Raw genomic sequence first — 20,986 nt, forward strand, 5'->3', positions numbered from 1 at the left:
GTCGGTTCGTTTAGTAAGTAACTAATAAAGCCTACAAATTGAATCAGTTTTAAGTCAAATCTAGAAGAATTTTACCCTTTTTAACATAGTCGCTCTAAATGACGGTGTAAAATTCAATAGCAGCATATGGGACTATGAGATTTTTTATTTTATGAGTGATATTATTTGACACATACTCACACATACACGCACAAATACATACATTGCTAAGTTTGATGAACTGTGTCGAATGATATAGAACACTTACCCCTCTGAGCCAATTTTCACTAGTCAATTTTTCAAAAGATTGCATAAACTTTCTATATGAGAAAGGCGATAAGTGTACTTTTATAGAAAAGCATCGTTATCATGATGTTGTAATAACACTAAAAAGTAGGTACAAAATGGATCAAAGATTTACAAATTTACATTTTTGTCACCTGAAAAACATAAATTTCAATATGGCAGCCCTGCACGTTATACAAGATTGAACAAAGCACGCTGCGAACGGAGCAAAGCTCCACGTATCGACGATTACCAGTTTTGCATCGTCATTTTGAATGACGATTTGAATGTTTTGACACTCATTGCCCTATAATTTCGGAACCGGAAGCCAGATCGGGATGAAATTGCACAGCATATTTAAAGACGATGAAAGCTTTAATTTAAATCACGATTCATGAAAATCGGCTTAACCGTTGCTGAAAAATTAAAGTGAGTTCCGTTTTCAGAGCTTTTCTTTACTATTATCGGTGCTTTTGGAAGCGGAAACCGAGGACTAGTAGTCCCAAAGTAGTTTTATATATTCGCTTGCTAACAAGATCTGTCAACTAGATGAATTTAGCAGTAAGTTTTATAAAATGTGCACCTCGTTTCGCTATCGCTTGTGAAAAAATACTCATGAAATTCAAAATTTTCACTAATTGCACTGTAATACCGGCGCCGGAAGTCGGATCTGAATCAACTTTTCGGGATCTTTTTTAAGAATTTAAAGACCTTTTTTGCTTCTTAATTTTTGAAAATCGGCTAAGAAATTTCCGAGAAAATTTAGTGAATCTAGGTTTGTAAAAATCGGTTTAGCCATCTCTGAGAAACGTGTGTGACTATTTTTTCACTTTTTTAGTGTCGGAAGTCGGATCCAAATGTAACTCAGGAACTTTGCATGGGACTTTAAGACCTTGCATTTGAATTTAAGTTTGTGAAAATCAGCCATCTCTGTGAAAATTGAGTGACATTATTTGTCACATACACACATACATTTTGTGATCTCGACGAACTGAGTCGAATGGTATATGACACTTGGCATTGTATAGTCTTTCTATATGAGAAAGGAAAAAGGCGTATTCTCATGAAATATCTATTTTCTAGTAGCTCTCTATGAACTTTTTCATTGTGCGTAGCTTGAAGAATAATATTTCATTGCTCAGACACATTTGCTCCTATAAAACATCGTTTTCAAAAATCGTCAAAAAGCGTTTTTCGGGAAACTTTTTTATATATCACTTCTCCAACTTCCTTAAATATTCATTAAATTCCTTGTGAAAAAAAATCTTATGGTGGAATGACTAAGAATTTTGTAAAATATTTTCATTTTTTTAAATTTGGAAGATTTGATTTCAGTATATATAACTTTTTTCTAAAGTTCAATTGATTGTACATATATTTTTTTGAAAGTTCAATAGTATTTCTGTATAGGTCATAGATCTTGAGTTATAATTGTTCAAAAATATTGCTGCCTTAAACACATACACCCTTTTCAAGAATTAGTGTTGGATGAAAAAATCTCTAGACCAGTGAAAAATACTTTATTTGCCTTACTGATCACATATGCAAAGTTTCATGTAAATCAAAGGGGGTCGTTCCAACAGCTAATCGATTCCGCTTGAAATTGCTCACTAATTTTAACACATGTCTTGTATAATTTTTGCTTCATACTATGTTATTACAAAATTCTCAATAGTATAAGATAAACACATCCTACAAACTCTGGTATCAATTAGAATCACAGAGGTTTTTAAAATGGGTACCACGTTTTCTCACTGCTAATAAATAAAAACAACGTAACGCTAGTTGACAAGAGTATTTGGTCACATTTAAGCGTTATAAAACGGGTTTTTGTGTTGATGCGTTACGGTTGGATGAAACATGGATCCATTATTATACGCCTGTGTTGAATCGACAGTCAGTCTATTGAGCAACAGCTGGTTAAAACGTTCGAAGACTTAAGCATCGATAGACAAGGTAGTGGACTCTTTATTTTAGAACACGAACTATTGGATCGTTTAAGAGACAAATCATGATAAATTGGGCAGAAACGAAGAAGAAAAAATAATAGATCTACTGGGCTTCTGTTTCCATGTCGTAAAAGGCGAAATCTGCTACAGTTTCATTTTTCCTTAAGTTGTCAGTGTTTTTTTTAAAGTTGCACATCTGGCTGTACTTGTGAAGTATATATACCAAGCAAGCATACTTTAGGTAGATCAATTGAAATCTGTGACGATGCTGCCAACATTTGTCCGAGTTCGAGTAGTAACAAAATCGAAGCGAATAGATATACTTTCGTCTTATCGTTTGAACTCATGAATTAAATATTGATCATCTTCACTAATGGTTTTAATAAATTAAATATACAACATTTCTCAGTTTTACATACCTCAATCGGCCGCAACATTTTCTCGATCGAATGATGGCGGCGAATCCCTTTCGATACTTTTTGTTGAAGAACGCATACAGGATCGGATTGATGCACGAGTTGGACGCACCTAGCCACTGTGCGATTGGAGTCGCAATCTGCAGTAGCTCCTCTTCGCTGCTCTCCAAAGCGCCGCCCAATTTGATCCGAGCAAAAATCACGTACAGTGGCAGCCAGGATAATACAAATAGAATAACAACTACAACAAGCATCTTAACAACTTTGATCTTAGACTTTTGCTGCATCCGATCCATCTGAGCATCCTTGGAGTCCCCGGGGATGGATCGTCTCCAGACCTGTGAATGGAGTAGAATTCAGTTTCAAGAAAAGTCCGGATTCATCAAACGGTTGACTTACTTTGATCCAGATCAGTATATAACAAATGGTAATCAATGTCATCGGCAGCAGATAGCATGCCACTAGGTTCGCTAGCAGAAAGTACAGGGCACCGTCGGTTCCCGGCGGCCAAACTTCGACGCACAGTTGAATTTCCGGTGCCTCCGGAAAGATGGGTACCAACTCGAAGAACAACGCCCACGGAATGGTCGAGGTGAGCGCGATTATCCAGATGCACACGATCATGAAACGAGCTCGTCGTTTTGTGATCTGCAGCTTCAGTGGCCACCAGATGGCGAGGAATCTGAAATTAGATAGTAAAAAAGGAATTTTTATGAATAAATTTCGTAGGCGAAAATGTTTGTTTTGAATTGTAATTTGAAGCATCAATTCTGAGATATAAAGTTTCATACTTTACCGACTGAGCAAGCCGGCCGACACTAAAAGTCTCAGAGAGTCGATCAATAGAAAGTTCCGGTTCCGTATTCCGGAGGATTGATAATTAATTGGAAGAAGTTGAAGTCAGCCACAGAAAACCAGGATACCGTTCATTACGTACCGTTAAGTAATTTGACCTTGGTGACGAAATGCCCCCAAAACACTGAGGATCTGGTAAGGGATTTGTCTTTATGAGCTCAAAAACGTAACTTTCATCACCAATAAAACGACTGACTCACAGTATGATTTTTTGCTGAAATGTGAACTACCCTAATGCTTAGCCAAATTTGTCAAACCGACATAACAGTTCGTCCGGAAAATTTATACTCATAAGTGGTGACACAAACATGTAACATTGAATGTATTTTAATTCTTGGTCTCCAAGTGTAGAAATAGCTGGCAAATCAAAGAAAATAAAAATCAAAGTTTTCGCCTTCTCGACCAAATTTAATCTGTATTGATTTCAAGTATCTTAGACCTCTATCACATAACAATAGATTCTTGATAAAGGATCAAAAGCGCTTCGAGACACTTGTGTTTCTTCGAAACATTTGTGCTGACTTCAGTCTATTGTCGGGTAATTATTTTGTTCTCTGGCGTATAATAATGGATTGAGCCAAACATGTACCCGGCAAAGTAATCCTTGGGAGCTTTTTTTATTGCTCGCCCAAGTCAGCTTTCCGGAGATGGAGTTCAGCGTTTTTTTGTCACTAAACTAAAGATGGGGGCGGTAAATTTCTTATTTTGCCCCGAGCGCTAAATTTCCTCGGTACGCCACTGGGTGTAATATACAGGATCAACAGCCCCATAATATTTCTCAAGCTTTGTTTTTGTTTCTGATTTCGGGAGGAGCCAGGGCCTCTCGGTCTCCATCTGGGCACGTGGTTGTTGGTAACATTTAAAATATTAAAAAAAACCATTTAAAATATTGAAAAGAAAAGAAAAAATTATTCCTTCATGGGTAGAATAGAACAATTGATTCACTTAAATAATATTTTCTGCTCATTTTTCTTTGAAATTAGATACAAGTTTTTGTTTCGATAAACTATGTCATCGTACTAATTTTGATCATTATATTCCATATCGTTGTAGGATCATTTCTAATTATTTTATAATCTTGACATTTCCAGTAGATTTTTCAAATAAGTGACTCTTCAATATGTTGAAATTTGGATGCCTAAACTTTTGTAACACTTTTTAGCACATATAACATACAAAAAGTAACGGATGTAATGCCTCGTAACGCTTGTACATTTTAAAAATGCAACACATGTAACGTTTTGTGAGATCTAAGGCTTAAAAGTAAGGTATGCAATGCTTCGTAACACCTAAAATTTATTTAAAGTTACGAATTTATTGCTTCGTAATGCAGAGCAAATTACAAAAAACGCCTATAACTTACAATAAGTAACGCTGCGTAACGCCTATAACTAACAAAAGGTAACGTAACGCTTCGTAACGCCATAACTCACAAGAAAATAACACATATAACACCTATAATTTACAACAAAGTAACGCCTAAAACTTCCTATAAAGTAATGCATGTAACGCTTCGTAACGGCATACCACACAAAAAAGTAACGCATTTAACGCTTTGTAACGCTTTTGCTTCACAAAAAGTAACGTATGTAACGATTCATAACGCCTACAACATACAAAAAAGTAACGAATGTAACACTTCGTAACGCCTATGGTTCACAAAAAAGTAATACATGTAGCGTTTCGTAAGGTCTATGATTCACAAAAAAGGAACGTATGTAACGCTTCGTAACGCCTATAACTCAGGAAAAAGTAATGCTTCGTAACTCCTCTAACTTACAAACAAGCATCGCACGTAACGCTTCGTAACGCATATAACTAACTAAAAAGTAACGCATGTAACGCATCGTAACATCTAAAGCTTTAAAAAAGTAACGCATGTAACACTTCGTAACACCATTAATTTACAAAAAAGTAACGCATATAACGCTTCGCAATGCCTATAACTTACTAAATAGTAACGCATGTAACACTTCACAACGACTGTAACTTACAAAAAGTAACGCATGTAACGCTTCGTAATGCCTATAACTCCGTAACGCCCATAACTTACAATAAAGAAACTTTGTAATGCTCCGTAACGCCTATAACTTGCCAAAAAGTAGCGCATGTAACGCTTCGTAACGCCTATAACATACTAAATAGTAACGCATGTAACGCTTCATAATGCCTATAACTTACAAAAAGTAACGCATGTAACGCTTCGTAACGCCTATAACTTACTAAATAGTAACACATGTAACGCTTCGTAACGCCTATGATAAACAAAAGAAAACCGCATGTAACGCTTCGTAACCTCTGTAACCTATAACTTCGTAACGCCCATAACTGACATTAAAGAAACGCTATGTAACGCTCCGTAACGCCTATAACTTACCAAAAAGTGGTGCATGTAGCGCCTCGTAACGCCTATAACTTACTAAAAAGTAACGCATGTAACGCCTATATTTTTCAAAAAATTAACGCATGTAACGCTTCGTAACGCCCATAACTTACAAAAAAGAAACCCTTTGTAACGCTCCGTAACGTCTATCATTTACTAAATAGTAACGCATGTAACGCTTCATAACGCCTATAACTTACAAAAAGTAACGCATGTAACGCTTCGTAATGGCTATAACTTCGTAACGCCTATAACTTACTAAAAAGTAACTCATTTAATGCCTATAATTTACAAAACAGTAACGCATGTAACGCTTCCTAACGCCCATAACTTATAGAAAAAAGACGCTTTGTAACGCTTCGTAGCGCTTATAACTTACTAAAAAGTAGCGCATGTAACGCTTCCTAAAGTCATAGCTTACAAAAAAGTAACGCATGTAATGCTTCGTAACACCATTGACTTACAAAAAAGTAACGCATGTAACGCTTCGTAGCGCCTATAACTTACTAAATAGTAACACATGTAATGCTTCGTAACGCCTATGATAAACAAAAAATAACGCATGTAACGCTTCGTAACCTCTGTAACCTGCAAAATAGCAACGTTTGTAACGCTTCATAACGCCTATAACTAACAAAAAAGTAACGCATGTAACGCTTCGTAGCGCCTATTACTCACAAAAAAGTAATACATGTAATGCTTAGTAACACTTATAACTTACAAAAGAGCGTCGTATATATCACTTCGTAACATCTATAACTATAAAGTAACGCATCGTAACTCGTTTACCGCAAGAATCTAACCCTTATAAAGGTTTTTAACATTCATAATTTCCACAAATATCTCATATGATTTGTAACCCCTAATTTATCGTGAGCAACGCTTTCTAGCTTCTTTAACTTAACGTAACGCTTCCATCTCACGTTAATTTCGAGAGAAACGCTTCACTCTGAATAAAGTTCATATTTGACATATACTGCCCATACTCGCATATCAGTCCCATATCGATTTTCGCCAATATTGAGTTAGCTTCAGGAATGCAATTTGCCCTCAATATACTCTCAGAAATTGCAATAAAAGTTTATGGTTTGTTCAGAAAAATGTGAAAAAAATATCAACTTATGTCTGTCCCATATGCAAAGTACCCGCATATCAGTCCCATTCAGTGCAAATATCAATAATTTCATTTGTAGTAATACTGGAATAGCAAAGGTGTAGTACTGATTTTTCATGTAATAATACCACGATTTAGCATTAGGTAGCACAATAAATCAAAAAATTCGAAAATAAAATTTTAATCGTCTTTTTCTCGACATGACGATTTTCCATATGGGACTGATATGCAAGTATGGGCAGTATACCGGTGATTTATTTTCATTTCCAATAATACGTATTCGAATCAGAATGAACACTTTAACAAACCACCGCTACCTGTCAAATTATGCACATTCAAGGAATTTTGTGAGGGTTAGGTCATGTTCGTGCAAAGTCTAATTAGGTTTTGAACGATGACGACACAAATGAACTGTCGGTGAATAGAATCATTTTTGACAGCTATCGGTGGTTTGTTTTTACTAGAATGACAAGGAACAAAATGAAATATTACAAGAATAACATGGAACAGCATGGGATGATACGGAAAGAACATGTAAACAAACCACTGATAGTTGTCAAACACGAACTTGTGATGGTCCATTCCTGGCGTCGTCTTGTGAAAAATAGTTTACATATCTTAAACGATTCTCAGATACGCATCCGAATATTGGAACAGTATAAAAATCAAATCAAAATGGAATTACATTTTTCCGGAAAAAGGCTCATTTATTTTTCTTTGAACTTCGCTTCCCGGCTTTCTTCTTCTCTGCATCCTTCTTATTCGTCGCGGCTTTCTTCTTTTTCTTCGACATTCCACAGCAGGTTGCCTGATGCGATTCCGCATCGTCGGGATTGGTCGGTTTCGGTGGTGGACAGTCACTTGCACAACCACCTCCGCAACCTCCAGCGGCTGCACCACCACATACCGAATGTTTGAAGTGGTCACAATGTTGCAATGGACATTTAGGGTCCCCCGGAGGACCCCTGAACAGCCGATCAGATGCGGCCATCCGCATCATCATATCGGCGGAACTGTCCGCTGACTTTTGCTTTCGACCACAGCATCCTTCCACCAGTTCCGTCAATCGCTCCTGGTCTGGATGGGCCAGCATTTCCCCGATGGCCTTATCGAAGTCTATCGAATGTTTGCCGCGTCGTAGGAGAGGTGAATTTATGGATTGTGCATTTTCCGTTGAAGGGAAAGTGTATGATGTGATAGTGCTGATGGAGTCAGAGGAACTTGGAGTTGATTTATTTCGTATTGTATCCTCGGTCAGCGGAGCTGGTATTGAGGAAGGGATTCTTTGATGCACAGAAGGTAAACGACTGAATGATTGAGCACTAATGCACTTATCACAAAGTCGAACATCAACAGCTGAAATTTTGGGCTCCGAACAGTTACAGTAAATGTTGACAGACTTCAGTTCTTCAAAAGAAGGATCGTACATCTGAACTGGATCGTCGATGTTCAGCTTTTGCTTTAGATCAGTAATAGTTTGAACGATCCGGTACTTGCTCGGGTACGGTGTGTTCTGATAATATTTTTTACAAATACGATTGATGTTGGTGTCAGAGAAATCCCTGGAGGTCACGATTTCTTGTGTCAATCGGTATAAAAATCGAGACATTTCTCGATCTTCTACAATACTAAGGCTAGAGTAAGGATGTGCTTATTTTACGGATGTTATTTCACAACTCACCGATCATAAAGGGTACCCGGTTTGCTTCCGGAGAAACTTGACGATTTATTCTCATCTAAAATTTGTTTGCTGCAATTTTCACATTGAGCCATGACTTATTTTGTTCGATATTAGTGTTTATAGAAATAACATGTCTAGTAGCATTTATCAATGATGTCTTTGATCAACAATTCGAACAGTCCATTCAAACCACAGATTACGGATCTATGTTAAGGAAAAAATTCATCTGACAAAACAAATCTTTTTTTTATCATCAAGATCATCACTCTCATTCTTGTCTACATCCGTATCGAACATTCGTACGTACGAAAACTGTCGATCGTATCTTTTCGAAAAAGTCATTCAAGTTTACACTCGAATCATATATTATTATTTTTTATGTCAAATATCTTAGAACTGCCTGAAACGTAGAGATAACACCAGATCTCGACGTTCGATATCGGAAATCTTAAAATTCAAAGTTCCAGAGAGTTGAAATTTTTCAAAAAAAAAATTCAAGATGACTCATGATCTCGACGTTCGGCGAGGAAGTGCAAGAAAGTCGAAATTAATCAATACACAAGCATAGGAAAATTCAACCGCTTAGTGAATCTGGAGGAGGAAATCGCTATCTGAATGCGCCAACCAATCAAAAATTGGGTTTAACAAACTCTAAAAGATGGTCAAAGATACCTAATACGAAAAGTAGAAAATAAAAATGCTAGAGCGAAAAATCTGATTTTTTAAGGAACACCCTAAGTTGCTCTTTAAAAAAAGCTGTAACACTGAAACCGTTGCAGATATCAGGTGTACAATTTTGCTTCCGCCGTTTCCGATAGGTGGCTGTACCGGCTGAGGCTGGTCAAAGTACATAGATGATAGTGCCTTTAAAGTGAGTGTGTACAGTGCCTAACGAATTGTCATCGCCGTTTCAGTGACAGTTGTTCTTTTTTTTTTTTTATTTAAAAGGTATTTTTATTCAGGCCTATTTGCGTACAAGCTTTACGTGGCCGAATTAGCCGATTTTTTAAATAATGCATTTTTTGAAGTGGATCTCGTAGTCACTCTTTTTCTAGGAGGAGAGGAGCTTCCATTTCCCTCCTGCGAGGGTTGAGGGGCACTTTGTTCGTGACTCGTCTCGTCATCCATTGCCGCATCGGTGGTTTTGTTGTTGATTTCCGTCTTCTTTTCGTTTTTCTTGTTGTTCGCAGTTTTGAGCTCGTTGCTAGTTGCTGTAGATGCGCCTTGTTGTACATTGGTTGCAGTTGCTGGTTGGTTTGATGGTGAAACAGGAGTACTGCGCTCACTAGAACGGTTGACCTTGTCTTTGGTTGAAGATGTCCTTTTCGCAGTTTCGGTGCAAGGTTTACCGTAGTGTGCAGGTTGTTCACAAAACTGGCATGTAACCAGCTGATTTTCATAGGTAATCAGCGTTTTACACGGATGTGTCCCACCTTGACCACAAATAATGTAAGATGGAATTGCCTTACGTAGATGCATACGTACCACTCGTACGCCATTCCGGATACCGGAGAAAAAAATCCGCCATACTTCCCTTTCGATGGAAAGGACTTCACCGTACTGCGACATATTCTCCCGAACGTACTGATCGGTGACCTTCGGGGGGAGGTCATGCACGCGTACTTCGATGGCATTGTCCACCATGTGCACAGGGATTATATATTTAATGTTATCACACTCAACACTGTGCACCTCGTTGTTAACCGAAGCGAATGCAATTGCATCGCTTTCACGTTTAAACATAATGTACACACAGTTAGACGCCTTGTTGAATTGAATCTCAGTTACATTATTAGCGTCTAGATGCATTCGTTCTTTAAGTAAGATTTCAATTTCATTTGCTGCTGGTCTAACTTTGCAACGCTTGAAATCTATACAAATTGAATTTGGTCTTGTAGGCCAAGATTCCGGCTTTGTTAAATCGTATTTGACCATTCCGTACACTCTATTGTTCACTGTACTGTATTGTCTTTGTTTCTGTTGTTTCGACCGTATATGATTTGCGACCGTAAATGATTTTCGACTGCGTCGTGTGAGATGCGAGCACGAACTGACAGTTGTTCTTGTTTTCGTATTATTCACGCTCGAAAATGTCTGTTTATGTGCCCAATTCTCGCCATTTGCGGGAAGTTTTATTTTTCTGTTACAATTCGAAAAAATGCACCTAAAGCGCATCGAATGCTCTCAGAAACTCACGGTGATGCTGCTCTGAGTAAAACAACGTGTCGGGAGTGGTTTCAACGTTTGAAAAATGGTGATTTCGATGTCGAAGACAAACGTGGTGGTGGAAGAGGAAAAACCTTCAAAGATGAACAACTAGAAGCATTGCTTGAAAATTCGTGCCAAATCCAAGAAGAGCTTGCCGAATCGTTGGGAGTGAGCCAGCAAGCCATTTCAAAACGTCTCAAGGCCCTGGGCATGATTAAGAAAGAAGGAAACTGAGTGCCGTACGAGTTGAAACCGAGGGACATCGAGCGCCGTCTATTTGTATGTGAGCAACTGCTTCAAAGACAAAATCGTAAGGGGTTTTTACATCGAATCGAAGCCGGTGATAAAAAGTGGGTTCGATACGATAATCCTAGACGCAGAAAATCGTGGGGAAAGCCCGGGCATGCTACATCGTCGAAGGCAAACCGAATATTCACGGCGCCAAGGTTATGAGTTGTATTTGGTGGAATCAGCTCGGTTTGATTTACTACGAGCTCTTCAAACCATCACAGGAGATCGCTACCGAACGCAACTGATGCGCAGTGGTGGTAAAGCATCGCTTCCGAACACGCAAAACGTGTTCGTTCCGAACCAAAAAGGGAACCACCATCGCGAGTATAAATTTTCCGATACCATCGTTCGAGCAAGCATCGCCGAACCAAGAAGCGATGCTGATGGTGAAAGAACCGATGCTTTAGTTTGTGAGCCTATCGTTACTAGTATGTTCATGAACATCCGATTCGAGTACTATAGGCTGTTGCTTCGGATGAACCGAACTTTGTCAGCTGCGGCTGGACGTTTCAGTGTTTGGGTAGCTTAGCAGAGCATGGTAACTTTGTACATTCCCAGCGAGCGTAGGCTGACTCAATATGATAAATTGAAAATGTTTTAACATTTGCAAATTGGATATTGAATAAATTGGTGAGTCAATAGCAATTAAAATGGAGTAATTTTGGGCATTTTCATCGAGCGTAGGGTGCCTGTATATGGAAAATTGATTTTTTTTACTAATCTCATTTCGATGCTCTATTGATTGGTGAATCAATAGCAGTTCGAATTGGTTAATTTTTTACATTTTCAGCGAGCGTAGGGTGGCGCAGTATGAAAATTTGAAAATATTTTGACTTTTACTAATATGATGTTTTATTAAATATTGAATCAAAAGCAATTAAAATTCAACAATTTTGGACATTTTCAGCGACCGTAGGGTGGTTCCATTTGAAAAATTGACAAAAATTAAATCTTAGACTAATGGTCTGTTGATTCTGGAAATAATAGCAATTCGAATTGGATAATTTTTTACATTTTTATCGAGCGTAGGGTGGCGCAATATGAAAATTTGAATACATTTTGACTTTTGCTGATTTCATTTTCCATTTAAAAGTGAATCAAGAGCATTTAAAATTTGATAATTTTGGACATTTTCGACGACCAAATGGGTGGTGCTATTTGGAAAATTCTAAAATTTGTAACTAATGTCGATTCAATGTTCTATTAATAGGTGAATCAATAGCAGTTCCAATAGGATTTCCAATTTCCAGCGATCGTAGTGTGGTCCTATTTGAAAAAATGTTAGTATTTGAATTTGCAGATTCGATGCTTTATTGATTGGTGAATGAACTAAATTCGAATAGGATAATTTTGGACATGTTCAGTGGGCGTAGAGTGACTTAAAATAAAAATATGGTAATATTTTACCTTTTTCTAATTCAATGTTTAATTGATAGCACTTGGAATATTAGAATTTCAAGTATTTTGTTCGGTGGTAACGCAGCTTTATATGAGAAATTACGATTTTTTTGCCAAATCGGATGTTGTATTGATTAATATATCAATAGTAGTGGTGGTGAACCATCGGATTTAAACATGAAAATCGTCGAAGTGCCTGTGATTTTGACTGTAATTTTTAACGCGCTATTGCTTTGCTCATTAACTGAAATAGAATTTAGTTTTGATGCTGTAGGTAGGCATTTCATCGAACTATAAATAATAAAACTACGCATCGAATAGAGCTCAACTGACCTTCACCGATGGTCTGCCAACTGAATGGTTTGGTACATATTGTTCCGCCGAACAGCAGCGAACTTTACCATAAACCGAATGAACAGCTTTTGCATATTTTCGCTAGGAAAATATTTCTAAACAAATATGTACAAAGCATTGGTGTTCGGGTCCCGCTTTACCACTGGCATGGAATTGTAAATAATTTAAAAATTACAATTTTCTATATTAAGCCACCCCGCGCTCGCTGAGAATATCCAAAATTAACAAACGTCGCTCGCTCGCTAAAAACGTCCAAAATCATCCAATTCTACCTGCTACCAATGCTTCCTGCTATATTAATCCTCCCTACGATCGCTGAAAATGTTCAACATCATCTTATTTGAACTACTACTGATTCATCAATGAATAGAGCATCGAATTAACATTAGTCAAAAACTTTATATTTATACAGGTAGAACCATCATATGGTCCCTGAATATGTCAAAAATGAACAATTTGTAATGGTTATTAATTCACTATTAAATGAAACATTTTATCAACAAAAGTCAAAATATTTACAAGTTGCGCCTTCACTCACCGGAAATGCCCTAAATTATTTAATTCGAACTGTTATTGATACAACAACCAACAAACCATCGAATTGGTATTATTCAAAAATTTTTCGAATAGAAAAACCCTACGGAGGCAGAGAATTTCCAAAGATTTTTGACTATTTAATAAATCATCGAATTAGTAAAAAAATCCAAATTTTTAAATTGCGCCACTTTACGCTCTCTGGAAATGTCTAAAATTATCCAAGGTGATCTGCTATTGATTCAACAATCAATAGAACATCAAGTTTAGATACGCTTGTTGAAAATACCTGAAATTACTCAATTTTCTTTGCTATTGACTCACCAGTTTATTAAACAACTAATTTGCAAGAGTAAAAAAAATCCTTTTAATATTGAGCTACTCTACGTTTGCTAAAAATTCCCAAATTTTAGTCAAAAAGTTTACAAATTTTTGAACCACCTAGCTGGAAATGTTCCAAATTATTCAATTCTTATTGTTATTGATTCTATAAATAAAAACCATAAAATTTGCAAAAGATCCAAAACTTACTATTTTCCACATCGAGCCACCCTACGCACACTGATAATGTCCAAAATAATACCATTTGAATTGCTATTGAGCCATTTATCGATCGAGCAAAACAATTTTTTTTTTGTGCTGATCATGTGTGTATTGATAATTTCAAAACCAGGATGCGAGAACTGATATCAACAAACCATCGTATCGAACGCAGTTTACTCGGCCCTCGCCGATGGTCCGCCAACCGAACGGTTCGGAACAGATTGCTTCGTCGAACACCGAGCACAGAACACCTTCGCATTAACCGAGGGAATAGTTTTCGAACCTATCGCATGCTTACGCTCGGTGAACATTTTTGAGTAAATTTGCAGAAGCATCGACGTTCGGTTCGCAATTTACCACCACTGCTGATGCGCCTTAGTCGCGCGATAAAAGAAAAGCGGACACAATATCAAGAGCGTCATGACAAAGTCATCCTCCAACACGACAATGCTGGGCCTCAAGTCGCAAAAGTGGTCAAAAAGTACCTGGAAACACTGAAATGGGAAGTCTTGCCCCACCCACCGTATTCCCCAAGTGTCTCCCCTTCTGACTTCCACCTATTCCGTTCGATGGCACACGGCCTGACAGATCAACATTTTCAATCCTTCGAAGAGTTGGAAAAATGGATTGCTTCATGGATAACGTCAAAAGAGGACTCCTTTTTCGAGCCGGGATCCGGAAATTACCGAAAAGATGAGAGAAAGTTGTCGCTAGCGATGAACAATACATTGAATAATACATCTGTAAGCACTTTTTGGCAATAAAGCTTTGAATTTTGAAAAAAAAACGGCGGAAGCAAAGTTGTACACCTGATACTACAATTGCTGAAGACACAAAGCTGCTCGATATAAGTTTATCTGCAATTTTGCTGAAGGATGCAGTCCTCTATCTCAACACATTCGAAAAATAAGTTTTGGATCACCTTAATAATAAGAGCCACCCTAATACCATGTACATCAAAATATGGCTTATCTTTCACTGATAAGTTGTTTTGAAGACTTCATAGCTCTAATTTATAAGGTTAAACCACAAATGTTTTTGTCCCCCTAAATTGTGGATCCGGACCACTGTACAATGCAATATAACTTGGAAATTTTAAAATTTCCGAGTTATATTGCATTGTAAATATTGTTCATCAATACATTGTTTCTGGTGATGATTCCGTTATTTTGGAGCAGAAAAATGTACATGTCAACGCTTAAATTTTTGAGTTCTATACAAACATGTGAAAAAAATTAAAAATTCATATAATTCATATATATTTGATTTTTTGAGGATTTATTTTGATAGTGCTGGAATGGTAGTTGGGCAAAAATTATAGCTGGTATCACTAGCAATCTATTTATTTATTTATTTTCGTCAAGCAAATGTAGACTACAGGGTCCGGCACTCGAAGTGTAACCAATTAAAAAGGCCATAAATTCAGTTTGGAAAATTACTTTTACCTAATTCAAAGTACAAAATGTGTAAAAATAATACAAAATTCAGAATCGATTCACTTTTGCTCGATATGACCACCTTTTGCCTTGACTTGATGACTTGAGAGAGCGAAGGTGTTGCTTCGTTTGGCCGAAAGCGGTCAATTTCCGAACATTGTATTTTCTGACGAGAAAATTTTTCCAATTGAGCAATTCGTAAACTCTCAAAACGATAGGGTTTACTTGACCGACCGTTCATACGAGAATTTGAGTCATCGATTGGCCACCAGGAGGCAGCACCCGCAACAGATAATGGTTTGGGCCGCTGTAACCGCAGATGGGCGCTCTCCAATCGTTTTCATCGAGCCTGGCGTCAAGGTAAATGCGACATATTATCGGGAAAGTATTCTGGAGGTTGCTTTGAAGCCGTGGGCAGACAAACATCTCGGTGGCACACCATGGACGTTTCAGCAGGACTCGGCACAGTCTCACAAAGCTCGAGTGAACCAAGAATGGCTGAAAAACAACGTTCCGAACTTCATCACGTCCACACAATGGCTCTCGAATTCACCAGATACGAATCCAATGGATTATTCTCTTTGGGCCATTTTGGAGAGCAAAGTTATTGTCCGCGAGTGGGCCAAAATACCTGCAAGTCACATTCGGCCAAACGAAGCAACTCCTTCGCTCTCTCAAGTCATCAAGTCAAGGCAAAAGGTGGTCATATCGAGCAAAAGTGAATTGATTCTGAATTTTGTATTATTTTTACATATTTTGTACTTTGAATTAAATAAAAGTAATTTTCCAAACTGAATTTATGGCCTTTTTAATTGGTTACACTTCGAGTGCCGGACCCTGTACATATAAATGGTTTACAATGTTTACTTAGATACTACGCATTATTTCTACGACTAAGCTGGAATTTCATTTCATTTTTGGACATACCAAGGTCAAGATGTTCGCAATATTGATTGTAGTGGCGCATTATACGATTGATTGGGCTATATTTTGCATAATTTGTTCTAGTGTTTCTTTCTAAAAATAATTTCCTGGTTCGTAATTGACGGCTAGGTGTATGAAAATTTAGTTGCGATAATAAAGAAGGTGATTGAATGCGTTGACAAATAATGTCGCTGATAAAATAAAACATTGCAAGGTCGCGGCGTTCTTTAAGTGTTTGAATATGATGAGCATGCAGCGTGCTTCATATGATGGTAGAGGAAATGCTGTCCAGTTTAATTTACGAAGTGCATATAAAAGAAATTGTTTTTGAATAGATTCGATGCGTTCTTCGTGAATAATATTGTATGGATCCCATACTAGGCTGCAATATCTCAAAATAGGTCTGACATAATAATGTATAATAATTTAATTGTGTATGGGTCCTGAAAGTTATGACTGAAGCGTTTAATAAAGCCCAGCATGCTAATTACTTTATTGATTATGGTATTGTAGTTTTCCAAAAAAGTGAGCTTGGAGTCTAAGATTACGCCTTAATCTCTTACAATTTTACATTTTTCTACAAGTTGATTTCCTAGATGTATGTTTGTAGATATAGTTTCATTTTTCCTACTGAAAGTTATTGAGTTACATTTTTTTACATTGAGTTGGAGTAGACTTTTGCAGCACCAAATGTGGAATAGATTGATTTCGTTCTGAAATATTACAGCGTCGTTGATATTTTTTATTTCCATGAAGAGTTTCATGTCGTCTGCATATATAAGCACTTTCAGATTTTTGAGTATGAAGGAAATGTCGTTTATATGTAAAATGAAAAGGAGAGGCCCTAAGTGAGAACCCTAAGGACGCCAGAAGTTACATTAATTGGTTCAGACAGAATGTTTTGGAAGCGGACTACCTGTACACGATTCGTTAAGTATGATTTGAGCCATTCCAGAAGAGTATGTTTTATGCCATATTTTAGTAGTTTGTGTAGAAGTAAAGGTATGTCAACACGGTCGAAGGCTTTGCTAAAGTCAGTGTAAAGAGTTTCTACGTAGTTGCCGGCATCCATTGCATTCAGAGTGAATGTCATAAATTCTAAGAGATTTGTTGTAGTTGAGCGGCATTTAAAAATGCCATGTTGTTTGTTTGTTATTACATTTTTAAATTTATGAAAAAGTTTTTCGTTTACAATTTTTTCAAATAATTTTGGAATGTATGAGATAATGGCTATTCCACGGTAGTTCCGAATGTTAGATTTTGCACCAGATTTAAATATTGGTACAAGAAAGGAAGATTTCCATGCTTTAGGAAAAGTACATTTATTGAGTGATAAGTTAAAAAGTAGTTGTACTGGTAGTGTTATCAAATAGCTTAAGTCGCAAAGAAATCGTTCCGATTCTGTTAACTTTATTTAGATGAATCCAGCCAAATCGCAGTTACAAATTCCTAATTGTATAAATGAAGTTTTAGATAGGATCCAGTTTTAGATATAGTTTTAAATAACTTACGTTTGGTGATTTCTTTAATAACGTAACTTAGCTAACATTAATGCTCAGAACAAGAACAGCGTGAACAGATCTAAAATGAGCGGCATTTGTGATTAACCTCAAATTAACACGAGTTTGTTTCTCACCTATTGCTAATAGATTTTGTGAACGGTGATTGCTAAATATACCTCGTCGTGTTCACACCTATTTCCTATTTCAATACAAATTCAATGTATAAAGTATTTAATTCAGACTATATAAATGACCTTACTGTAATAACTGAAGAATTTATAAATGTATAACCGAACTTCACTATCTTGATCGAAGAAATGAAATGATGGTGATGACGGATGAGCTTAATTTCCATTTGACGTTTCTGTTTGTGTCGAGCAAACACTGAAAAAATTATGGGGCTCGCTGATCGGCGTGGCGCGCTTAACAGGTAGTGTAAGTTCTTCAGCAATATTTTTTAAAAATATTGGTGGTATACTGTCATCGAATGATGTATAAAAATATATAGGTCATCGCTTTGAATTTCGATATATTTACGATCATTGTAAGACAGTCTCACATTTTCTGAGGTCATCTATAAACAGTTTTCATTATAACTTCGGTTAGAGAACCCTATTTTTCGGTTTTTTCAGTGCATTTTATTTCTGGAAGTAGTACCTTTCCAATGGTGAACAAATTTCCAAAATCGGTTTACTAACAACAAGGTTATGACTCGTTAATATATATAAAATATATAAAAAATAGGTATAGAATTCGCTCAAACTTTCGAAAATTTTTCCGAGACCCGGAGGGCCGAATGACATATACCAATCGATTCAGCTCGACGAACTGAGCAAATGTCTGTGTGTGTATGTGTGTGTGTCTGTATGTGTGTTGTCAACTAAGAGGTCGAGATCTCAGAGATGGCTGGACCGATTTTGATCAAACTAGTCGCAAATGAAAGGTCTCCCCGTCACCCAAAACGCTATTGAATGGTTTTGAGATCGGATGTTTACTTTTTGAGTTATTCGAAGTTTTATGTCAAAATTTTCAGTTTTTTGACAGTATCTGTCACAATTGACCTTGAAAACAGAATGTGTTTTCAGACTTAGATTCCGCACGATAATACCTATTCAACAAGCCATAGATTGTTAAAATCCGTCCATTTTTAACGGATATATCGAAATTTTTGTGTAAACGACTTTTCCCTCTATTCCAGCAGTAGAAGTTCTGAGCGCTGTATGACAAAGAAATGCTTGAGAGCAACGGAAAACACGATTTTTTATTCTATTACATACAATTGTTTCTAAGTACCAAAAAGACTGTGTACAGCATCCTTTTTCATGACAATTTGCCTCGGACCGATTTTAGCACGGCTCGTTTTTGGCAACATAATCGTTCGAATATGACATATATAAACCAGATGATGACAGATTTTTTTTAATTATATTGTTTTAAACTACTTACAGCAATAAATGCTAGAAGAACATAACATCAATATACCATTCGAATCAGTTCGTCGAGATCAGCAAATGCGTGTGTGACAAATAATTTCACTCAATTTTCTCTGAAAATTTCTTTTCTACAAATTCAGATTCATACGAAAATTCGTATGCTCCCAAACAAAGTTCCTGAATTATGTTTGGTTCCGACCTCTGGTTCCGGAACTACAGGATGATATATGAAACGAAATCGAAATTGTGTAACTCATTCTTCTCGTAGATGGCTGAACCGATATAAGATTCAAATGAAATCTAAGAATCATCTAAGATGCAAATGAAAAGTTTCAAGATTCTTCAAAACATCTTGCTCTTCAGTCAAATCCAACTTCCGGTTTCGGGGATACAGGGTGATTAGTATAAAAATGTCTATTCCACATAAATTAATCAGGTTTATCGGGTTAGCAGATTTGGATAGTCGATAAAAAAATTAACTTTTTTCAGTTTTAGTGGTATTCAGTTGTCGATTCAGAAGGCACTTAAAAATTTAATTCGTGCTATGATTTCTCAAAGATGTCTTCACTGATTTTCAAATATTTTGAAACAAATGTAAACTATACAGCTTCGGCCATACCGATTTTAGAATTCCGGTTCCAGTATAAAATCGTTACTCAAAGCTCAATCGTTTTCTCAAAAAAGCCAAATCGAATTTCAGAAACAAAAGTTCAAATGAAAATAAATCCAATTTTATCCAATTCTGACTTCCGATTCTGGAATTGTAGGATGATGAATTTTTAAAATTCAAAGCGATATAGAAGATGACAATCCCGAAAAGCTTTAAAGTTGGACTCAAAAATATTGCAACTTATTTGTCATATGGCCATACGAATCGGTTTGGGTTATGCTGGTTCCTGAATACCGGCTCTGGAAGTACCTTAAATTACCGTAAACTCTAGAGTGGAACTTACATATCATGGCATGTTTAATCGATTATCACACTTCTAGATTTAAATTCGATTGTATTTGCAGTTTCGACATTACAGAGTAATGAGTGATTACAATCTCAAATTGTCGCTTAAAACGACGGTCATTAAAATAATGTAATGAAAACTTAAACACCGAAGAATATTAATGCAAAAAACACATGCGGATTGATAAAAAAAGGTATCATCTCACTGCTAGGTGGATAAATCACGTTTTTAATATCCGATTCGCGATGCAGGTGTCGCACAAATGCTTATAGGGCATATTTTGAGCTTGAAAAAAAATTGGAACGGGAAACATAAGATTTTCATTAGTTTTTCCTAATCGATCGTCAATAATGATATACTTAAAATAATCTACAACTTTCACAAAATGCGAGGGGTGTAAAATCGATCGAAATTGGTCAAGTAACAACTGATCTATGATAGCTAAAAGTTTCCGTTCCAACTTTTTTAGGCTTGGTATCAGGAGTGTTAAAGAGTAGGCTCTCAGAATTACGCTTTTAAACGCTACTAACTAGCTGATTTGAAGATGGATTTATATTATTTCTCGATGCATATTAGATTAGGTTATATCGTTCGTCAAACAAATCAGAGTAGCTTAAATATCGCTTCGAATAACGTACAGCTTCAGTGATTCTAATTTATTTTTTGACGTTAATCTGTATTGAATCGAAATATACCCGGAAAATACAGTACAAGAAAATGATTAGTCATGTACTACTTATTTCCA

The 20,986-nt window shown here is 36.6% G+C and overlaps 1 protein-coding gene across 1 annotated transcript in view; it reads right to left on the reverse strand.

Annotated features, from left to right (window-relative positions):
- Positions 1-20,986, reverse strand: part of LOC131432208 (neuropeptide SIFamide receptor-like) — a 401,852-nt gene that overhangs the window by 12,659 nt on the left and 368,207 nt on the right. Inside the window, exons 4-5 of the mRNA XM_058598342.1 lie at positions 3,029-3,311; positions 2,633-2,967 (exon numbers count right to left, since the gene is read on the reverse strand). Coding sequence (XP_058454325.1) covers positions 2,633-2,967; positions 3,029-3,311 — 618 coding nt within the window. The remainder of the gene's footprint in view (positions 1-2,632; positions 2,968-3,028; positions 3,312-20,986) is intronic.

This window comes from Malaya genurostris, chromosome 2 (assembly GCF_030247185.1).
Source record: "Malaya genurostris strain Urasoe2022 chromosome 2, Malgen_1.1, whole genome shotgun sequence".
In the NCBI taxonomy this organism is placed as follows: domain Eukaryota; kingdom Metazoa; phylum Arthropoda; class Insecta; order Diptera; family Culicidae; genus Malaya; species Malaya genurostris.